The sequence below is a fragment of the Juglans microcarpa x Juglans regia genome, chromosome 5D, assembly GCF_004785595.1.
Source record: "Juglans microcarpa x Juglans regia isolate MS1-56 chromosome 5D, Jm3101_v1.0, whole genome shotgun sequence".
Lineage (NCBI taxonomy): Eukaryota > Viridiplantae > Streptophyta > Magnoliopsida > Fagales > Juglandaceae > Juglans > Juglans microcarpa x Juglans regia.
Window position 1 is genome coordinate 7834868 of NC_054602.1, and position 24104 is coordinate 7858971.

At 36.3% G+C, this 24104-nt stretch overlaps 1 protein-coding gene and 1 long non-coding RNA gene across 4 annotated transcripts in view; one reads left to right on the forward strand and one right to left on the reverse strand.

The window, feature by feature from the left end:
- The window catches only part of LOC121264375 (putative receptor-like protein kinase At4g00960), a 46258-nt gene extending 27579 nt beyond the window's left edge, over positions 1–18679 (reverse strand). Inside the window, exons 1-7 of one of the 3 annotated variants that reach the window (XM_041167520.1) lie at positions 17671–18658; positions 17000–17134; positions 16666–16787; positions 16333–16543; positions 15966–16203; positions 15646–15799; positions 15137–15504 (exon numbers count right to left, since the gene is read on the reverse strand). In XM_041167520.1, coding sequence (XP_041023454.1) covers positions 15160–15504; positions 15646–15799; positions 15966–16203; positions 16333–16543; positions 16666–16787; positions 17000–17134; positions 17671–18490 — 2025 coding nt within the window. In that variant the 5' untranslated portion in view covers positions 18491–18658 and the 3' untranslated portion in view covers positions 15137–15159. Of the gene's footprint in view, positions 1–15136; positions 15505–15645; positions 15800–15965; positions 16204–16332; positions 16544–16665; positions 16788–16999; positions 17135–17670 lie in introns of those variants that run through there. The other 2 variants (XM_041167522.1, XM_041167524.1) reach the window with 2 other exon arrangements.
- On the forward strand, positions 10057–22660 carry LOC121264391. The gene is made up of 3 exons (XR_005940488.1): positions 10057–10190; positions 14554–14558; positions 22651–22660. It is a non-coding gene; the product is annotated as an uncharacterized LOC121264391 (long non-coding RNA).
- The last annotated feature ends 1444 nt before the right edge of the window (positions 22661–24104 follow it).

A 24104-nucleotide genomic window follows, 5' to 3' on the forward strand; every position in this document is an offset into this window, starting at 1 on the left:
ATTTCATGGATCGAGACTGACCGGTCTTGATCCCGAGTCGGTCTGGTCAGTTTCTACAGTCCGAACCAACCAACTTTTACCCCTAGAATCTAGTACCTACTGCATCCCACTTATTATATTAGTCATAAACAATGAGAAAAGATTTAAGAAAAATGATAAACACATCAATTTCATAATACATTACACAACCATGTTTTAAAATAAATGATAGTTTAGTAAAATACTTTATAAAAATAACATCAATTTATAAAAATACCCTTACTTTAAAATATATGTTGTGAAATGTAATGTAAAATGTGTTGTGTGAATATCATTACTCATTGTATAAATATGCAAATTCACTTCAAACATCAAATACATCTATGCTAACATAAAAAAAAAAAAAAAAAAAAAAAAGTTGTATTTTGAATATTATTATTATTATTATTATTATTATAGGTCCCATAATAAATGTTATATTTACGTACTGATGTTTAATGGTAGAGAAATTCTAAAAAAATATATATGATTTATGTCTCACCGTGCCCTAATTATTATAATGGTCAGGACAAAGCGGAATTCGGGGCTCTTTGAGAGTTTGGAAACACAATTGTTCATGAATAATTTATTACTATTAACAAATTATTTATTATTATTTTTTATTATTCATAAATTATTTCATTATTAATTTTAAATAATATGAGATACTTCTAACATTCAAACATATTCATTTTTCAAGAGTTCCTTTTCCACTTAAATTCCCTGCATTCCATCGTTGAAGGTCGATTATTCATGGGCATTAGATCTACTCCAGCCACAACAAAGTGTATTACAACATTCCAATCCATAGAATCTTGAATCGACTAATTTGCGATCCAATTGAATAATTCAAAATCTAGCACTACACGTACAGTAAATTGTAACATTTCAACCTCAAAGCACCAATATCTGATAATAAAGACGGATAATTATGAGTAATATTGAATATAAATTTTAAATAGATAAGTTTCATGCAAGTTCTTTTAAAAAAAGTAGATTTCATTGAAAAATAATTTATTTTTTAGCATTTATTAAAGGTTAGATTCACTTTTTTATAAAATAATTAATAATTAATAAAATAATTTATTTTAAATAAGGTTAGTTATAAAATAATTAATTCACTTTTTTATAAATAATTAATATCGAATGAGATGATGAGCAGTATTGGTGCTCTAAATTTTTTCCCCTCCGATCCTCTCTGAAATCAAAGACAATCCCCTTTCACTTTATCTACTCATCTCGTATATAAATCTGATTATTTTTTTAATCTAACTTTGATTAGAGAAAGATAAATGAGAAAAGAAAAGTATACATGTTTCTGCATCACTTTAGTATTTCAAGCCCCGAAGTGCACGATGTTGAAAATTCCAAGCAGTCAGGCGAAAATCATAAGCACCGTCTGTCTGTAGACAAGGTCTATACATTTCAGGACGATATTTTCAAAGCGAACTTTCTAGGATACAGTGCACTAAGCCTATGTTTGGATTAGCAGGGAGCAAAACTTTCGATGGCTCTGACTTCAGCAGACGCCAACTTCGCCTGTGACGAATTCGGAAAATTTGAAGTTTGGAATCGGAATAGGAGTTAGAGCATCAATATTGATTTATCATTTTTATTTTTAAAATTTGATAAAAATTACATATTTTTCATAAATATAAAACTTCTCTATCTATAATCTCACATTAGATTAACTATTAGATTCATCAAAATAATAATATAATATTATTTTTTTAATAATAATATTTTTAATTTATTTTTTTTATATTTTACAATTACACTAACTATATATTAATTAATAATTTAATTTGATACTTAAATTATTATTTTCCAACTTAAATATATTGTGGCTCAAAATTGAAAATTAATAATTTAAGTAAATAAAATAATGGTTATAGAGTGTGAATAGTAAGTCTTTAAATTTGAAAATGAATTGGAATGCACTATAGTTTAAAGTTTCAGATTTTAGTATTTGGTGAATCTAATACAGTAATTTTAAATATAAATTCATCAAATTTTGAAGATTAAACTTATTTGATGAGTCCAATACCAATACTCTTAGACGGTAAAAAATAGTCGAAGTAGGAGTTTGGCAAGGTTCCAAAATACCGGCTCCAACTCTCATAAATAAATTTAATATTGTAACTAAATTTATGGAGGGTTGAGTAGCCTGATAGTCAAAACTGCTTTTATAAATTAAATGGTTCATGTTGGAGCCCTCACAAGGTCGAAGTCACCCAAACTTCATACGTATTTTTTAAAACGATATCGTTTTTATTATTGTCTATATAGACATATATATATATATATATATATATATATATATATATATCTTTTAGTGCGGTTGGAAGGGAGCAGAAATGAAAATGGAGCAAAAAAGCAAGAGAGCAAGAAAGCAGAGATTCACAAGCTTCGAGAGAAAGTGAAGGCAAATGGAAAAGTGAAGGGATGGACTTCCTCAAATAGTGGACTGACACGCACTGTGGGAGGGAGAGTGACGAGGTGCGCATAGATCTTGTGATATGCAATGCACGAAACGATGCACGAGGGTAATTGACACTTTGACAGGCACAACCTAGACAAGGGAAGCTAGACAGGCGCACTCAAGTGCACATCAGTCTGTTAGCGATATGCTCCAAAAACTTCCTCAAAAATAGATGAATTCGTACCTTACATATGGTATAATTGGCGAGATAACTAAAGGGAATATTCCCATCCTTTCCCATGGATTGGGCCTAGACAGGACACTGAAGACCATCTCTGCCAGAATCACTCCCCTCCTATGGGCCTAGGAATCTCCAAAGAGACTCAGCCCACCAACTGTACTAGAGGAGAGAGGATACCCATGAGTTGAACCCCCCCTCCCCCACGCTGACCCTGACACCTAGCATTTAAAGGTCTAAGCCGGCAAGTGAACAGAGATCGCGGGTAACTGTCCATTCGTTGACGGTGGGGACAGGAAGTGACCGCGCTGATCATCTGCTTTTTTGTTTAGATTCCACCCTAAGAGCATGTTGCATTAATGGTGTCACCTGAGAAGCCATGTTGCATTAAGGACCGAGGCCTGACAACTATGAGTAGGGCTGGGCAGCGGTGCCTCGCACCTCGTTGCCCAGCCCCCACATGGCGAGGTGGGCAACCTCGCCTCGCATTTGGCCCCACTAGTGGGGGTGGGGGGTGGGAAAGGCCCAACCCTGCCCTGCACTTATATATTTTATTATATTTATATATATTTATACTATACATATTTATAAATATTTATTATTTGTACTACATATAAATATAGTAATACGTATTAAGTAGAACTTTTACTTAATATTTTGTGTATGTTGTAGTATAGTAGGCTGACCATTTTATAGATTGTCAAGACAATACAAGATTTCCACATTGCTCAAGTGTGAGACTTGTATTGTGAAGGCAATCTATAAAAGGGCCGCCCTACTACACTACAACTTACACAAAATATGCACCAACAAATTTAAAAGCTATGAATTTAAATAGTTTTTAAATTATAGTCATATTTAAAAATTTACAATTTGAGTCTGAAAATGTTTTTTGATCACTTTTGTACCCATAAATAATTGTTGGATCTAGTGGACTATAGTCCATTATTGAAATGGGCGGGGGATGGGCTATCCCACACTATATGGTGTGGGTAGCACCCCTAACTATGAGCGGGACGCTGACCCCTGACATAGGGTACAAAATGTTCCCTCGATACCTCATATAAAAGGTAGACTCCATGTACGAATAATCTCTAAATACTCTGATTCTGCAATAACCCTCCAAAAGAAGACTGACTTTGGTATCAGAGGCTCACTGGACCACCACCGTACCCACCTTTATCTCTATGTTACAGATAGCAAGATCTCGGCTCTAGTTGCTGCAATTTGGACCAGGTCTACGAAACACGTCATCAACAAGTTGAATTTGATGCGACCATATTTTATTGAATGACTAATTCAAAATATCAATAAAGCTCATATTGATTATGACATGGGTGGCACTAGTTGTGGAAAATTATAAAGTTGAATAGAAATTTAGGTCTAATTTGGATGTTGCGATGAGATAAGATGAGAAATTTTTAAATATAAATGTAATTGTTTGAGTTAAGATGTTTTAGTTTTAGAAAATAAAAAGAAAAATTTGAGTAAAAATATTATAAAGTTAAAATATTATTAGAATATAATTTCTTAATATAATTTTTGTTTTGAAATTTGAAAATTTTGAATTGATTTTTTGTTTTGTTTGAAAATTTAGAAAAGTTGTAATGATTAGGTTATGATTATATGAAAAAATTAATAATTTAAAATTAAAAAATATTTATTTTTGAGTGATGTTCTACGTAATGCTTTACTGCAGGACTTTATGGGTTCGTCTACCTCACATTATATCGACGTAAGTTTCTGAAACATCTATCCATTCTCTTGTATAAAAGAGCCAAGCATCTTGAAGTATTTCAAGTTTTGTTTGACAGTTTTACCCTAAGATATTATATATACTTATTTACACCGTATAATGAAGTTTTGATTTGATAACCATCGACTCTGTCAAGTAGAACTAAATCGTAGCGCTTTTATTTCTCACAAAACAATCATTAATTAGAGATAAAGAATAGTACTGTATTTACAATTTACCCTCTTTGGAGGGGATGTTTCATTGGGTTGGGCCTGGGCAGGAAACCAAAGCCTATCTCGGCTCAAGTAACTTCCCTCCGATGGGCCTAGGAACTGCCAACGAAACTCAGCCCATGAGTTGATATCCTCATGCAGAAAACCCCACGCCGGGGGGGGGGGGGGGGGGGAGGGGGAGATAGGATGCACTAACACTGACACCCCTGTGTGACACCTATGATTTAAAGATCTAAACCAACAAGCGAACGAAGATCGCAAATAACACTTTGTTCCCTGATGAAAGGAATGAGAAGTGACTACACTGTCAACTTGTCGGCAAGACGCCACTCTTGAAGCTATGCCGCATTAATGGCATCGTCTGGGACACCTTATCACATTAAAGACCATTGCACCCTGACACAAGATACGAAATGCTCTCCTAATACCTCGTATAAAAGTCAGATCCCAGGTACGAATAAAAAGAATACTAACTTTGGCATTGAAAGCTCTCCGGATGACCCCTGAGGCCCCCTCTATCCTTTTATCATTAAAGACCACTGCATCCTAACACAGGGTACAAAATGCTCCCCTGATATCTCGTATAAAAGTCAGATTCCATCTACGAATAAAAAGAATACTTAATTTGGCATTGAAAGCTCTCCAGACCACCCCTGAAGCCCCCTCTATCTTTTTATTGCAGGTAGATGGATCTCAACCCGGGTTGTTGTAACTCGATCCAAGTGTACGAAACACATCATCAACACTCATCTTAATTACAATCGATATTAAAATAAAAATGTACAAAACAAGGATGCCAATCACTCTATTTCAATAAGAAAGTAAATTTGTGCAAGCATCAGATTACACAAGAGCATCCAGCTGCCTGTTAAGAAAAAATGTGTGAACTTTGTCAAAAAGTCACTTCACATCTGGCTTTTGCCATAGTGGCGGAATAGATTTGGTTTTGCAATAGTTGGATCCTATTTTTACTTCTCCACTGTAGCTCGCCATATGATTTTTCCATTTCTTTGTTATTCATCAGAACCACTTCTCCCTGCGTTGTTAATTTTTTACGTGCATATTCTGTTTGTATGAAACATAAAAACATTATTTGTTTACTTCTTTCTAGACAAAAAAATTGCATCCCAAGGAATTGAATCATTGTTGTGGAGGTTGTCGAGAATGGTTGGGTTTTGTTAGTCGACTGGCTGTTGAACAATGGTGTTTTTAAAAAAAAAATTATAGTTAAAAAAATGAAGAGAGAATAAAAAATATTATTTTAATAGATGAGAGAATGAATAGATAGTAAAGATGTAAATGGTTTTGAGAAGGTGAGTAGTTAAAATGGACAAATTGTATTTTTTTTTTCTAAATTTTAGCAAAATGATGTAATCTTGTTCTATTCTTCTTATTTTTTTGCTTTATCTTTTATATTCAAGGCCTTTTTTTTAGTTTACATTCCTTTTAACATTCTTCTTTTGAGTTAAACGTGAGTACATTATTGCTTTTTGTTAAAGAAGGCAATTTCTTAACTATCTTTAATTATTATAAATGTAAGCTTGTTGATTTATATATTCATAAACAGTTTATAATATTTGTTGGCATACCCTGAGTTGTAAACGGAGAAGGACTACCCATGTTCCGCCCTGCCTTAATTTGCATAAAGAATAAGTTGTTTAAAAAAAAAAGAAACCAATAAGAGATCTTGAACTTGCGGGGCATGAAGCATCAAGAAGCATACGTTCAGTAGAGGGAAGCGACAATGGTGGTGGGGGAGTGTTGTACGCCAGTACATCTACAGGACCGGACCAAACCCATTATGGGCATTAGGTTGGAGTAATAAAGACTTGGGCTCAGTGGCTTTATGGGTTGGGATGTACTTAGATTTATTGAATCCCTTTATATGGACCAAAGATTGTGTTAGTTAAGCTCAGATGCTTATATCATATGTAGTTGCTGCTAGTTTGAACTTAAAAGGCCCATGGCCTTTATCTAGTTTTACGTAGAATCTTTATATGTAGGGAGTTGGAGAGTGTAAAAGGATATTCTGAAAAATCTGTTGAAACTTGTAGTTTTTCATCTGGAGGAATTGAGAACCTCGAACATTCCAAGCCATGATTATCCATCTGCAATTTCTGTTTTGCTGAATCTTTGTATTGTTCCTGATTCTCAATTCTAATCTCGGTTTTTATTGTTCTTTCAAGTGCGATTTATAACAATTGGTATGTTATGAAAGCTCGTAGGGTTGAAGCCCAGAAGGAGATGAGTTCGGGCCAAAAGTGATTTAGCATGGGCCAAGCCCAGGAAGGAAGATGGAACGCTGCGTTTGACGAAGCTGTTAGAGACATCCGTAAAGAAGGAAATGTTGTTATTTCCATGTTGTCTATTTACATTTATGCACCTGCTTTACATTAGTTAGTTTTACACCTGTAAGCCAGTGATTGGTTGAGTTAGTTATTTCTCTGACAAAGATTCTAGAAAAGGAGGAAGGAGTGGAAGGTGTTGGGAGCTGGAAAATTATCTTTGAAACAGTTGTTATTTGATTTTGGAGGAATTGGGAGCCTCGAACATCCCAAACCGTAGCTATCATTTTTTCTAAATTTCGTTTCCTTTATTTCATCTCTTGTAATTTTCAATATCAATCCGTGTTCTTCATCTACTTTTCAAGTAGGTTTACCGTTTATTACAATTGGTATCTAGAGCCGACGATCTATGGAGGACGAAATAATTTTCGAGCGGCAAGAACAAGCCTTACAGCGGCGGATAGACTCAAATGAAAAGAGTATTCAGGAGCTTAATAATGCTTGGACGAATTGACAGATATGTTGCTTACTTGGGTGGTAAAGCAGAATAATATTCCAAATCGGTATGCTCTTATGGAAAAATTAGTGAGTTTAAAGGTTCGAAAACGGAAGTCAGCAGTTGTGGAAGAAAATAGAACAACGGATGAAGACCAAAAGGCACAGGAAGAAGAGGAAGGTGCAGTAGAGGTGGATGACTACTTGGTTTGGGAAGACCAAGCTGCGGTGGAAGAGTTTTCTGCGGTGCCTACAGAAGCTGTTTCCCAAGAAATCTCTATTCCATATGCTCTTAGAAGTCCAAAACAGAAATTAATTTCTCAACTCTCAGAAGATCGGGCATCGCGACTATTTTTTAATGAGGAAATTACTAAGTGTGAAACTAGGGGTGATGTTCATCAAAATGGAAATTACCATCGAGATCTTCCTGTAAGGATTTTTGCCCTAAATACTTAGGGCTCTAGTGCTAGATTGTGGATTTTTTATCCGGGTATTCACACTCGCCATTTTCTCACAAGTCTGATTCCACCACTATCCCAAATGGGAACCCCCTCAACAAACCATTTTCCACGATCACTCTCATCCTTCTCTCAAGGGGCTATATGGTCTTCTCGTTTATTATTGTTGCTGTTAAGGGTTTTGCAATTGATTCCAAACAAGGAGAAAATGTTCAAGATCTTCAACGATATTCTCTGGTTTATCGACGAACATGACGCTGAGGAGAACCGGGCCTACAAGCTTAGGTTGAACCAGGTTACTGATATGAACAACGAGGAGTACCAGACCACGTCCCTAGGTGCCAAGTTCAGCTCCAAGAGGAGACTCTCAAGGCCGAACAACAACCCGTATGAGCCATGTGTTGGCGATAGGGTACCAGAGTTCGTTGACTGGAGGAAGGAAGGTGTCGTCGTTGACGTCACAACTCAAGATAGCTATGCGAGTTGCTGGGTGTTCTCCACAATTATTGCTGCTACGTTCAGCCTGGAAGAGCTCGGCTGCACCATGCACACCAAACGCGAGGCTGATCAAGAGCCACCTTTCACTGCCACCAACAATGGCTTAACATCCAACCATCTTCCTGTTGAGTATGCCGCGAGCCAAGGTATGCATAGTTGTACGAATTTTGCACTCCACATGTTCGATAAAATGCGTAGGCGCATTTTTTGTGCTGGTCGGGGAACGCGGAAGGGACGCATGAAAATTGGGGTTTTAAAGGAGATGTCCAAATTGAAGGAAGAATGCGTGGGTGAGAAATTAGTAGGAAAGCAGATTCTAGAAATTTAGGTAGAGTATGGGGGTGATTTTAAGGATCAAACCTCACAAGTAACCGAAGCAAATTTAATAAACCTAGGGAACAACCCAATTGCATTACTTAAAGGCTCTATAAAGGTATTAGAGAAGCAAAAGGGTACATTCAGTAAAATAGAAAATGAGAAGCTTCCACCACCTTTGGAATGGTTGGGATGGAATACCTGGGATGCATTTTTATCAGTCCATCCATATGCTACGCCATTGGCATTGCTAGTTGCAACTCTATTACTTATATGCCTTGGAGTATCACGGCTTTTTGGATATATTTTTATCCTTCCCCTAGTTCTCTTCTATCTTGGCAGTGTTGAGTTGAATCAATACACTAAAGGTGAGCCTTTGACTTTGGGGAGATTATACATGATTGCTTCTATAGCAAAGACATTTCCATCTCTTTTCAAGCAGTCTTTGGTAGCAGTAAGGCATTTGATGACCATGATAAAAGTTGTTTTCCTTCTTGTCCTTGAACCTGGAGTTTTTCCTCTGATGTATGGAAGGTGGATAGATATCGGTTTCATATGGATGTTTGGGGAGTCCCCGGCTCAAGGAGTTAAATTCTTTTTAGCTTCTCCTTTAGCAAGCTCATTGGTTCATGGGGTCGTTGAAATTGTTTACATGCAACAATTAAGCATATTCGTCTGCCTCCTAAGAGGAGTTTTACATAATAGAGTGTTGTGTTGTCTGGGTGAACCTACTGATCTAAACTACAACTCACTCTGTGCCTTGATTGATGACCCTGTGCACAAGCATGGTTGGAGAGTTCTACCCTTAGCCAATTTTCCACTTGATATTAAGACTATGGTTATCCTACTTGGCTTGGAAATGATTTCACTTGTACCTTCCTTTACAACTGTTGTGGTTGTATGTACTAAAGCACCCATGTTGGCAGGGATATCTATGGGTGAAAATAATATACGTGTCTTTGACCCCGGTGGTTAGACAATTGATTTGCACCAATACTATAAACCTTGTGGACAAGGTTCTTTGAGTGAGAGAGTTTGTTATGAAGCCCATAGGGTTGAAGCCCAGAAGGAGATGAGTTCAGGCCAGAAGTGATTTAGCATAGGCCAGGCCCAGGAAGGAAGATGGAACGCTGCGTTTGATGAAGCTGTTAGAGACATCCATAAAGAAGGAAATGTTGTTATTTCCATGTTGTCTATGTACGTTTATACACCTGCTTTACATTAGTTAGTTTTACACCTGCAAGCCAGTGATTGGCTGAGTTAGTTATTTCTCTGACAAAGATTCTAGAAAAGGAGGAAGGAGTGGAAGGTGTTGGGAGCTGAAAAATTATCTTTGAAACAGTTGTTATTTGATTTGGAAGGAATTGGGAGCCTCAAACATCCCAAACCGTAGCTATCATTTTTTCTAAATTCCGTTTCCTTTATTTCATCTCTTGTAATTTTCAATATCAATCCGTGTTCTTCATCTACTTTTCAAGTGGGTTTATTACATGGTATCTAGAGCCATCGATTCTTCATGGACGGGGTAACCTTCAACATACAGCAAGCAAATTTGCTATTGATGGAAAAGATTTTGGACAAAGTGCTGGAGATCAGAGAAATACTCAATCGAATGTAGGTAAATCGTAAGAGGATGCAGCAAAATTGCAAGGGGATGCGTCAGGCTCTCGTGGAGTGGCAAGACGAAGAAAAAGAGGAAACAAACGACTCTACCCTTCCAATTGCTCTTCGTGAAATTGCACAAGACTTCAACGATATGTTCAACAAAAATGCAGTGGAGGTGGAAGAGATTAGAGTTTATCCCAACGATATTCCCCTCTTTCCTTTCCATGACCAGATTCTAATTCGTAACCCTGGAATAATCCTCCCCAAGGGCAAGAACTGTATCTCCCACATTCACCTTCACAAAACCATTTCCGAAGATCTGATACCATTCATTCCATTTTATGCACCCCATTTTCTTTCAAGAACCTCCCTAGTCATAGAGCCCTAGTTGTACTCAACAGCCTCATACCCACTCTTGGTAGAATCAGTTATTGGGTGGTGGACTTTTGACGGGGGCATTCGCACTCCCAACCTCGGCCCCGCTCACGTCCATGAGCATGTCAATGATTTCTACCAGGACCTTTTTTACGAGCTCTCCAAATACGACCACATCGAGAACTTGAACATCTGCGACAATTTAGCGGATCATATGTTGCGCAATGTCTACGTTCAGTTTAGGGAGGAAGGAGATGCTGCCAACTTACTTTGGAATTTGATCGGAAGTTTTTACTCAGGGCACCCCATTATTATGGACTTCTCTCCAGTCATAGCCTTTTATGAAGCTACATGTAGACACTATGAGGAACATGTTTGCAATCGAGGGGGCTACTGTAACTTCATGCATCTAAAGGAAATTAGGAAGGATTTGAGTAGAAAATGGTCTGGGAGAAACAGGCGACGGCATAGCCACAATCGAAGCAGGAGTCACAGTCTTGCTAGGTACCATGGTTATGAGGAATGCCCTCGTGGCGATTATGGTTTTTGTAGAGGTGGCGGTCGTGGTTATGATTGATGAGAGGATGGCAGACATTCCCTCTACCTTGGTAGAGGCAAAAAAGGATTTGCCATAGATTCTTCTGGGGTTCTTTCTACATTTCATTTCTCCAAAAAGGAAAAAGGGTGTAGAGGAAATCGATGAGCTTAAAGAGACCCTTTGTGGAAGCTGTGGTGGAGATAACCCCAACACTAATGCCCACTCCGTACTTGGAAATTGATAAGGGTGGTGGGAATTAGTCCAAGAGATAAAGAGGAATTACATGGAAGAGGCAGATCTATATTTTGGGCTTGAGAGTTTGCTTTCTCAGCATCGAACTTTATTTTTTCAATTAAACCTTTGTGAGTGATGGTTATGAAGTTCTTCTAACCACCCCGTATTTTGACGAATTCCTGAAGGATACCCCGACCTAGCCTTTGTGCTTAATAATATTGTTAGTAGGGAGAATGCTCAGATTATGAATCCTGATCTTGGTCCTTCCAATTCATTCTTTGGTGTTTATGATGGTCACAAAGGTAAGGTGGTTGCAAAATTCTGTGCTAAGTATCTTCACCAATAAATGCTCAAGAGTGAGGCATATGCTACTGCAGATATAGGAACCTCGGTTAAGAAAGCCTTTTTCAGAATGGATGAAGTCCCTACCCTGGAGGTGACTACCTTGAGGTTCACAGGGACTGCGAGAGCTAGGATTATGGGTAAGAAACTTTTTGCTCACTATCTTCTTGATGTATTACCACTTAAAGTGGTTTTTGAACCCTTTGATAGAGGAAGAGATTATCTGGCTGAGGTGAAATCTGATATTGTGGGCAAGATTGGACTTACGAATGGGGCATTCATTACTTACAACATAACTTATATTCTAAGCTGCATCACTATACATTCTCATGAGTACAAAGTTTTAGAGTTGGGAAGTATATTGGGAGGCCTCGCCACATCTCTTCTATTTCCAAACTTTGAGCCTTAGCTTGTTGCATAACACAATAAGAGGGGCTTTCTCCTTACTGCAAGTGGTCTTTTGTTTCTTTACATTGCCATTAAATTTTTTAAGCCTTGCTATGGTGATTTTGGAAGAGTTGTAAAAAACTGGGAACAATTCTGGTGCGTGGGTGTTGATAGTTGTACTGGGCTGGACTTATTATTGGATTTATAACTGAGTGCTACCCTAGCCATGCATACAATCTTGTTAAGGATTTTGTTGATTCCTACCGGCCTGGGGTTGCTATTAAGGCCATTTTGGCCTTGCAGTGGGTTACAGATCCATCAATATTCCTATCTTTTCAATTGTTGTTGGCACCTATGTTAGTTTCAATTTTGCTACTATGCATGGTATTGCTATGGTTGACTTTGGAATGCTAAGTACCATAGCTACTGGATTGGCCATGGATGTACATGGTCCAATTAGTGATAATGTTTGAGATATTGCTTTGGAGATCCAGGTATCTATTGTGATTTCCTAGGAGCTAGTGTACACATCTGACATGCTTCATATATTAGAAAAGATTGAGGGCATCTCTTTTGAGACAATATTATCGTGGTGGAGCATGAAGGAGATGCATCATTGCTTTTCAAAATTCAAGAATTATTTTGATGTGCTGCCAAAAAGGGTCAATACAAGCTTGAGCTTGGGACTAGATGCAATCTCATGGCTTTACATAGTAACTTGCGGTTCAAGGAGATAATGCGAGCAAAAGAGCACTTGCATGGTCAATATGGGGACTTATTTCCCTCACTGTGTGTTGATCTTCCAAACATATTTCCATGAGAGCTATACGCAGTGGAGCAATTCTTTTGGGCTGGAAAACTTTGGTACTCTAATAGCATGATGAAGTACATTCGCACCTTGTGGGCAAGGTGCTTTGAAGGGGGAGGGTTTGTTATACGCTAGTACATCTACAGGACCAGACCAAACCCATTGTGGGCTTTAGGTTGGAGTAATAAAGACTTGGGCTTATTGGCTTTATGGGTTGTGATGTACTTAGTTTTATTGAATCCCTTTATATGCGCCAAGATTGTGCTAGTTGAGCCCAATTGCTTATACCATATGTAGTTACTGATAGTTTGAACTTAAAAGGCCCATGGCCTCTATCTAGCTTTACGTAGAATCTCTATATTAGGGAGTTGGAGAGTGTAATAGGATATTATGAAAAATCAGTTGAAACTTGTAATTTAAAATCTGTTGAAACTTGTAATTTTTCATCTAGAGGAATTAGGAGTCTCGAACATCCCAAGCCGTGATTATCCATCTCCTGCAATTTATGTTTTGCTGAATCTTTGTATTGTTCTTGATTCTCAATTCTAGTCTCGTTTTTATTGTTCTTTCAAAGTGGGATTTATAACAGGGAGATACTGGCGGCACTAGCGGTAGTGGTCATGATTCCTTGGTGTCAAGGTCGTAAAAAAGGGGTGTCTCGAATCTTAAATCACAACTGGGTGTCGGCATAGAATGCAAGTGGGGAATCACGTTAAAAGATCCTGTTGTCGACAAGAGGCTGCCACATTGAATCTGGTAGTGTGGTAGTCTGAGTGGACAAGGACCCCTATGAAGAGGGGGGAACAGGGGGCCGAGAACAGTTTACTCGACTCTTTACTTCCTTCTTCCCCTAATTCATCTGGATATATTTTAACTTTGGCATCGGAAATGACACCGTTACACCGAACCAACACTTCTTCCTCCTTCGCAGGCATCCAGAACACCGTCGTAATTGGTGGCTACAAAACACAAATTAAGAGCCTCCTTCTGATTGAGACAAGACTTTAACAGAGCCTAGATTGTTGAATTGATATAACTACGATATGACTCCTGCGGAATGTTTCCTCTCTACATGAAAGAGAAATCGCGTTGTCTTTGTCGGTATTTTCTCAGGTGAAGAAATTGTAAAACCCGTTATCGACCTCTGTGTTGGAATTTGAATACATGGAGGACAGGAGGCCAACGAGGCTTGCCCTGAAGGTACTCATATTGCTGGCGTAGTTACCAGTTTGATAGCAATGCTAAGCCGTGGGAGCAACAGGTACGGAGAAGAAAAGTATTTTCCAACACATCTTGGTTGTTCCCATCTCTAGTCTACAAATTGGAAAGATTCCAACGAAGGAACGGTTTGGACTTTGAACCCATATATATGTGATTCCCGTAGTTTTTAAGGAGAATAGGAATGATGTAGTGGCGCTGCTTCTTTGTAATTCTGAAAATTCATTATGCTGAAAATTCTGGGTCTTAAAAGAATTCAAGCACTGAAGTCCATAAATTAGATTATATGGACTAGCACAACACGCGTGATGTCATGATTAACAAATGTAATTTTGCACAGTGTCAAAAGCACCCGTTGTATGTCTCTTCGAAGCACGAAGCAAGAAAAAATATGCGGTGTGCGTTGTTGTCAAAAAATGGTAAATTAATATCACAAATCTAATGTCTCTTAACTCTAAAATTTGAACCTTCTAATCTCTGAATTTTTCACCATTTATCAAAATTATTCTATTTGTCGTTACATTCATGTCAATAAACCACTCGAATAATTGTTCGAAATGTATAATTCACATGCTTTATATGGAATTTTAAGAAAAAATAAAAAATTTCTTATCAACAAATTTACTAGAAAAGAAAATTGAGAAAATAATCACAAAAATTAGATTTCAAACAAAAAAAAAAAAAAAAAAAAAGGAAAAAATGACCTTCCTTTATCGGGGAGGGAATTAATCACAACATTTACTGCAGGGAAACTTAATTATTTAAACTTTAAATTTTAATCACGTCTAAACATTTGGGATGAAGAAAATGACACCATATATATTTTTGCTGCCTAAGTGCACACCAATGCACAATCTTCATTTATAGAGAAGTTGCTTAAGAAATTGAAAAACAGGGGGTGGGGGATGGGAATCTTGAACCTGTAGCTTGCATTCCCACTAGCTTCCATTAAAAGTTAGCGACCATCTAGCTCAGATATTGAAGCTTCATTTATTGAGGCTTGGACAGATCTACTTCGACGCCTATCTGGTCTTGTTACCCCAACACCATTCTCCGATTGGGACGACACATCTGATCTAGTGCTGTGCATAAGAAATGCAGGTCTCGAGGGTACTGGAAGAGTAACAGATTGGCTATTAAACATGAGGACGACTGTAGCCATGGTTGGTCTGTCAACCACATTTTCTTGAACACATAATAATCCAATGTGGATGCATCTCATTATTTGAGTTGTTGACCTGGCCTTTAATGTGGCATCTACAAGATTTGAGGTTGTCCCCTCCCTCCAGTTTTTCCATGCCTGCAGGATGGTTAACATTGGGAGACACCACAATAAGCACAAAACATTCATTTATTTTTTCAACATCATATGAGTTACCATTTGGTCGGAATTTGAGATAAAAAGGAAATGCATATAAAAAAAGAAAATTTTTGCACTTACATAACTTAGAAGGCCGCCAGCTTCATTCTCTCCCTGAAAACTAGAGTTATTTTTTTTACCGCTCACTATCTCCAGAACTAACACGCCAAAACTAAACACATCAGATTTTACTGAAAATTGTCCGTGCATTACATATTCTGGAGGCATGTATCCGCTGCAGGTGAACATTATCAGCAGCATTAGTTTAAGTTGAAGGACATCATAGCTTTTGGTACATGTAGTTTTTTATGAAGTTCATTCCATCTTATTTATTGGAGATGGTTTAAAGGACCTCCTTGTTCATGTTTGTTTCTATGGCACAAACTGTAGGTGTTACTTACAAGGTCCCCACAATTTTGCTCGTATTGCCTTGAGTTTGATCTGGTACAAACAATCTTGCCGTACCGAAATCTGAAATCTTTGGATTCATATATGCATCTAACAAAATGTTGCTAGCCTTGAGATCACGATGAATAATACGAAGTCGCGAATCTTCGTGAAGGTAAAGAAGTCCTCGAGCTATGCCTTCTATAATTTTGTTACGCATTTCCCAATTCATTAGTGCACTCTTGTTTGGATCTGCATATTCATGCAAATGTACCGTGAATTACATGTTGAAGCAATATACGTGGAAGGCAGGACAATTCCATTTATAATATGTAATTACTATGAATAGAATTTGGGATTTGAGATGAAGGGCAAACATACCAAATATGAACTTTTCAAGGCTTGCATTAGGTACAAATTCATAGACTAGAAGTCTTTCCTTTCCTTCCAAACAGAATCCTAGGAGCCTTACCAAATTCCTGTGTTGAAGCGTTGCCACTAACTCGACCTCATTCTTAAATTCTGGATCTCCTTGTTGAGAAGCTTTGGACAACCTCTTCACAGCTATTTCTTGTCCATTTGGAAGCTCACCCTGAAAGATATGAATGAATATACCAAAATCTAGCATATATAACCTCAACATTCATGATATTAGATTTAACTAATTATGACAGGTAAAATGTCATAAATTACGACTGGATTGGGTCTCATTACCTTGTAAACAATACCAAATCCACCTTTTCCAAGCTCGTTTGCAGCAGAAAAGTTGTCCGTAGCAACTTTAATTGTCCCGATGTCAAATTGCAAGGAATCAGCACCACTAATTTCATCCACGCCTTCACGTAAGAACAATCTGAATTAGATCATTAATGCATCGCCAGAAGAAAAGTAATGCAATTATTTAAAGAAATGCAATTAACTTAGAGAAGATCTTCTCTAGTGATGCATCACGTCAAACGCATGCAGCATGGTGTCTAGATATCAATATTTTCCGTGCTACTTAAAGAAATGATAGCAAAAATGTAAAATAAACAAATACTGAACTTACTTTCAAGTTTCTGCCTTGGCTTCTTCACTCTTAAATAGAAGAGGTAGAAACATGACATGCAGAAGATTAGTACAGCAGAAACAACAACCGACACTGCTATAGCAATTGTAGTTCTTGATGAGTTACTTTCCTTCCCTGCAGACACCGGAGTTCTGCTTTTATATAAATGCTTTTATTTATTTTAGTCGGATGAGATGTGGAGTTAGAAATAAATTTTAAAATTAATTTATACGTAAATAAATAAATAAAAAGCGATTAACTGAATTATATAATTTTATATTCTAAAAATATAGATATGGACCACACGGCATCTCTGCTCTGCATGCCAGAGGCACTTCATAAGAGGTCACTTCAGGGATTTACTTCCTAACGCGTTTAGAGGATACAGACTTGAAAGGTAGTTTCAAAATTTCAGCTGGGGAGACGCCGAGACGGCACCGCCCAGGGGACCATTCGTTTACACCCACAAGTATGAATATGGTAAAGTTAAAGATATATATATACCTATTACCTATGATTACAAGAAATAATTGTCTAATCGCCCATCGAAATTCTAATTTATATGTAATATTCTTCTCTCAAAATCCCTTTGCGGTCCATAAATGATAAAAAGTTGGCACAGTAGGATTTATATACGTTGTAGAGCCAAAACAGAACGAAATGTCGCTGACCATACGTACCTTGTGTGGGTGGAAGCAGTTGTAGTGGTGGGGGGGGAACTGGCTGCGCTATAGGCGTTGGCGGAGGCGACGGAGGTGGTGACTCAGCTGCAGGGTCATAGAAACTGTATATCTCATACCTTAAATCACAACTGGGTGTTACAAATTTTCCTCCTACCTTTCGGCCATTACAACAAGATGACGTATATCCAGCCAACCGCTCTAGGCAGTTGTTGCAGTCAATCGAGGCCAAATCAGGAGTACACTCCAAAAGTGCATAGATTGTTTGGAAGTCTGGGGCTTTCTCGCTTCCCAGAGCGAACTTGCGAGTAGAATTTCCAAATGCGGCGCTTTTTCTTAGCCTATCTAGCAGGGGTCTTAGCACGTTGTTGAACCCTTCTACGTCGGATGCGTTTTGTGTGTTATAAAAAGCAAACATAGGCTGCTCTTCCATAACGCCAAATATAGATCTGTTTGAGTATCGTACAGAACATTTATCGTACCATTGGATTGCCTCCTTCTGGTTGGGACAAGACTGTAAGAGTTCTTGACTTGTCGAATTGATACAACTACGACACTCATCCGGCGTAACGTCTCCTCTACAAAGTGCAATCGCGTTCACTTTGTCGGCATTTTCTCCGGCGGTGAAATTATAAAATCCATAATCGATCTTCGTGTTAGAAGACATGGAGGTAAGGAGGCCAACGAGGTTTGCCCTGTAGGTACTGTTGCTGGTGTAGTTACCAGTTTGATAACAGTACTGCTGAGCCGTGGGAGTAACAAAATGTAAGAGAACGATGCCGAGCAACAAAAGTCGATTTGAATAACACATGATCTTCGTTGTTCCTCTCTCTTTGGCCTGCAAATCAAGGAACCAATATGATTATGTTTTATGGAGAATAGGAAGGATGGACTTGCGCTGCACGTTAAAGATACTAATCTGGAAATTTGTGTTGCTTCGGTATTTTAACATAAAGCCTGCGGGCAATTAGATGTTGAAAATTCCAAGTCTCTAGTCATACACGGTCATTGGTCATTACCCTTCCAACTAACAATGTATCTAATGATATATTAATGGTATTAGCCATCAAGTTTTAATCTGAAGTCTTTTTAAATAAAAATAATTTAAAAGTGATAAAAATATTATATTTTATATAATGGAATAAAAATAAGACAAAAATACGTTATAAAGTATTACTCTAACAAGGGTAATAATAATATCCTTATACTTATTTTATTACTAGTACTTTTTTAAATAATTATTTTTTCTTTCATTTTGTTATTTGAATATGGATTAAAAATTTCAAATCATGACATTCTTGCATAATCTAAAATCAACAAACATAATCATGTAATTTAATTAAAAATAAATTTAATTTTATAAAAAGATTTTATATCAAACTTATATAATATTTTTATAATTTTATATTCAAGTACTTTTATTTCATCTCATGTATATAACGAAATGAAGCCTTAATATATTTAAAGTAATACTAGGTACAAACTCCAAATCGACAAGTCTCATGCAATTCTTTTGTAAAAAAGTGAGTCTTATTAATAAAGAATATTTTTTTAAGGTGGAGTTTATTTTTTTTATAAAAATTTACTGTAAGACTTATTTATTTAGAACTTGTACTCTTTGAGCATTAGGAGTTGATTCAATAAAGTTTGATCAAAATTTAGCTAAAAAATTCATTTTTATAAATTTAGCCAGTCACATTTTAACAATACCAAATAACAAACTTTTTAAATCTATCACTATTTAATTAAAATATTATTTTGATATTTTTATTTATTTTAATTCAAATTATAATTTAAATATTTATTCATTATTAAAAAAATACACATTAATTTATTTATTTTTATTACTAAGCCAACATCACACGTTAAAACCCTGCTTTTGCTGGACATCAAATACTTATAAAAAAAAAGTTTATAAAATAGATGTTAAAAGTTTTTCATTGTCAACATCAAACAAAATAGTGATCATAACAGATTCAAGAAGTGTACTTAAAAGCTTCATCCCAGACAGGAATTCGGCGTGGGATTGAAGCTCATATTTTGTGGTTTTTCTTTCATTTTTTTCTTCTTGCGGACAGCAGACAGCAGAAAGATAAATTATTTAGTCCAAAATAATATTCAGATTTGGCCAATGATATAACCTTTGAGCTATAATTACTGTTTATTTATTGAGTCTATTATTTAATTTTATTAAATCCACTACTAGTGTTCTTATAATCCGTATCAGCGTGATTGAGGAGTAACGTCATAAACGCGTTTCTTTTTCCTTTCTGTATCGGTAAGGTTAGGTTTGGTATTAATGCGTGATGGGAGGGCATTTCATTTGTTTGCAAGCCCAGGATTTTTTTTTTTTTTTTTCTCAGGAAAATAACTTGCATTAAGATATAAATGTACGATTACAGACATATCAAACATAGAAATAAAGACATAAATAAAAATCTGTAAATACGAAAAATCTGTACACCTTTGCTGTAATTATGAAACAAAAGAATTAGGGATAAAGAGATGCTTACAGTTTATTTCATTTCATCCAATATTTAAATATATAAACATAAATATTTTTTAATTTCAAATCTTCAACGTTTTTATCTAATCATTACTTAATTATTACAACTTTTCTAAATTTTTAAACAAAACAAAACAAAAATTAATTCAACTGATTCAAATCACAAAATAAAAATTATATTAAAAAAATTATATTCTAACAATATTTTAATTTTATAATATTTTTATATAACATTTCATCTCTTATTTTCCAAAGTCTAGCTCATAAAACATTTTTAACTCAAATATTTTTTAACTCATCTCATCTCATCTCAATTCAAATATCTCATTACTATTCATAAATTATTTTAACTTATTAACTCATCTCGTGATACAATCCATTTCTTAACATGATGAGTGATGAATTACTTTTCGTCGTTAAAGATCTCGAATGGGGTAATGAGTACTGGCGCTCTCAGTACCATAAAATATTTTCTCCTCCGATCCTGATCTCTGAAACCAAAGACAATCCCCTTTCACTCTATCTACTGATCATCTCGTATATCTTAATCTGATTATTTTTTCAATCTAACTTTGATTAGAGAAAGATGATCCCGAATAAGAAAATTGTACCTGTTTCTGCATGAGTACTTGAGTATTTCAAGCCCCAAAGTGCACGATGTCGAAAATTCCAAGCAGTGGGATGAGCCTACGTACATGCGTGTTTTTTACGTGGACCAGCTGAATCCGATGCGACCACATCTTATTGCATGACTGGTTCAAAGCATCTAAATATCAATACAGCTCATCTTGATCACGACTTGAGTGACACAGGTCGTGGAAAATGGGAAAGCCACAATGAACGTACGTTCTACGTACTTTTGTCTGCCTCACGTTTTATCAACTTGGAAGACTTCCCCTGAATTTTCAACTTGGAATCAAAATACTTCTCCAGAATTGCACATCAGTTCAGATCATATGAGCATGTTTGTGATGATTATATAACTTCGAAAGCATTGAGAGGGAAAAAAAAACAAACTACTTTAAGCCCAGAAGTAGAAGCAAAAAGCCCAAGCAACCGGATATTCGACCAAGTGCGAAGAAAAACTGGTCCAAAAACAATCCCTATCTTTTCAAATCAACTATCAGTTCAATCATGAGAACAAAGACATTTCAAAATTCCAAAAAAAGAAAGAAAAATATGTAAAATTCAACGAAGTCCATGACTTATTTGCCAAAAATACCTTTTCCACTTGAACCATCCATCACATAAATCAAAATAGGTATAAGAACACTAATAAAAAAAACTTACTAGTAATAAGAACACTAAATAACCTCGTTGAGTTCTGGTGGTTACAACTATTACTCATTATCCGGTATGTCCTCAATAACGGTTCTGGGTTCAATAATGGTTCTGAGTTTTAACTTTAGCCAGGTTGCTGAACTCCTTTGGATGATCTACACAATATTGCATCTGCTCCTTCAATTTGGCATTAAAGTAACTTATAAAATTTAAAATAAATATCCTATTTTACAGCAACAATATGATATACTTCAAAAAGAAGAAAAAGGGATAAGCAGAAGAAAGCCCAAACTCCTTGTTGAGGCTATTGGCAACTGTTGTTGCAGCTTTTCCTCCACCATGTCTCTGGGTGAAATCCTCCTTGATTCGCTTAAGGAAGGCAATTGGAATCTGCCGCCCTTTTTATTCCAGAAAAATTTCCTCCCTATATTTCCTTCGCTTTTTATTTAAGTTAAGAAGCTAGTTCCAGACCAAAAAAGGCCAAGTAACTCATCCTATATGCAGGTCTACATGATTTAGGTACTTTGAATTAAGCTTAAATGCCTAAACCCCAATGTATCAACTGAATGATATTGCATAGTCACTATTTTTCATTCTCATATAAGGGGAAAGAAAGACAAGCATATATTACTGAATAAAAATAAAAAATTTAAAGAAAAATTTAAGCAACAAGGACTATATCCATTCCATGGTTTGCAATCTTAGTTCTTAAGACTATACTATAAAGTACATTACATTCTGATTTTATGGGTACAAACTTCACATGACCATTTATGACGTTTCCTGCACAGTTGAACAGAAAACCTTTCAACGAAACATACCTCAGACAGAAGCTCTGTATCATCCATAGCATGGAGATCCAGAAGCCCAGCACCAAAATCACCCCTAAACTCCGGAGAATAAAACCCATCAGATGTGGCTACCCCACTTGAAGTTTGGGCAGTATGCGTGTATGGCTCAGAAGCACAAAAAAATAAAAAGAAAACAACACAAGCACATGAAAATAAAGCCATCCTAAACTAATCAATAGGATCCTGTTGCGCTGAAGGACCGTGGTTGTGGCGGGGGCGCTGAACCTGGCCAACTTTCTGATCGTGGTTGTGGCAAGGAGTTGAGATACCCAAGTCTTCATAAATGAAGTACATCAACAGTAGCTAACATCTTCGGTGCTCATGAATAAAGAGCTTCGGTCTATAACAGCTTTGAAGTCTATAAAAGGTCTTGTTTAGGGTAGTCTGGTATTTTTTACAAGCCTCAACGGCTCACAATTCAATTTTAGGACATGAATATAAAAACTTCAATGAATCAATTCAAACAATGGAAACAGATTTCTTGGAACATTAAAATCAACATTTCCAGTTCTTTATTACTGGGAACGCATCAATCCAATAATCAATGCATCCATGCCTCTACACCAAACACAACAAAATAATCAAAAAACAATGAGCAATGCTGCCACTATGAAAATAATTTACACCAAAGATGCCTCTTCTGCATTGCTTGAGGCCAAAAGAAAGAAAAAGAAACAAAAAAAAAAAAAAAAAGGCTTATGCTAAAGTAAAGGTATCAAGGAACGGAAAAGGGCAAGCTTACTGGCATATAAAATGCACCTCCACCATAGTTTGATTGGCCTGATCCTTTCCCTCAAGCAGTCGAATCCTATATATTAAAAGAAGTTCACAATCTCTGGCTCATATCAAAACTGAAGGAAGAAATAGGGAAAAAAAGTCATGCTATAAAGTACTGGCAAAGAGTACATGCAGTAGGATGAAAACTCTGTAACAATTAGGTGAAAAAATATTTTACCATCTGTGGGCCACCGGAAACATCTCCAAGGGTATTCTCATTAATCGGAGTATAAACATCTCACCAGGCCATTCCCACTCCATGTAATCCCCCATATTTTCTGCTAATAACTGCACGCATTTCAATTTGCTTATAATAAAAGTAAACTTTCCGTCTCTGCCTTTCTTGGGCAAAAGCAAACATCTCATACACACACGTACTAGCTAGCTAGATACATTGCTTATTCTCTATGTATTATTGTCTGTTTGAGGGAAAAAAAAAGAGTAGAGATAAATGGTAGCGCTTTTATTTCTCTCCTTTATGATCAGTCATCAATTATAGACAAATGGTAGTGTATATGTAAAAAAAAAAAAAACCAACACTTTGTTCATGAACTGAATTAGACATTTAATTTGGTAGCTTGAGCTCCAGCATTATGAAGTTGTAGTTAGCCTTTTTTTTAATGGAACTTTTGGCTGTTCAGAGATTTTTTTAAATAATGAATTTAAATTACGATCAGTAATTAGGGACCGGAGAAAAATGATGAGAATATAAGAAGGAAGAAAATAAAATTTATAAGACAAGGAAACCAATCATTTCATTTCAACAAAAAAAATAATAATAATTTGTAAAAGTTCAAGATCTACAAGCTACACTCAATGCCGTAGACTTTTTAAAAACAGTGATATCCACCCGAAAAAATCTACTTTTATGTAGTAGTAGGTATTATTTTTTCTAAAGAGTACTCAATTTTCAAAAAGCTTGCATAGAACTAAGCATCATGGCTCGTGGCCAAGAAGTATAGATGAACTTATCACTTGCTTCTCTCCTTCAATATTTTAGTTGAGGGTTA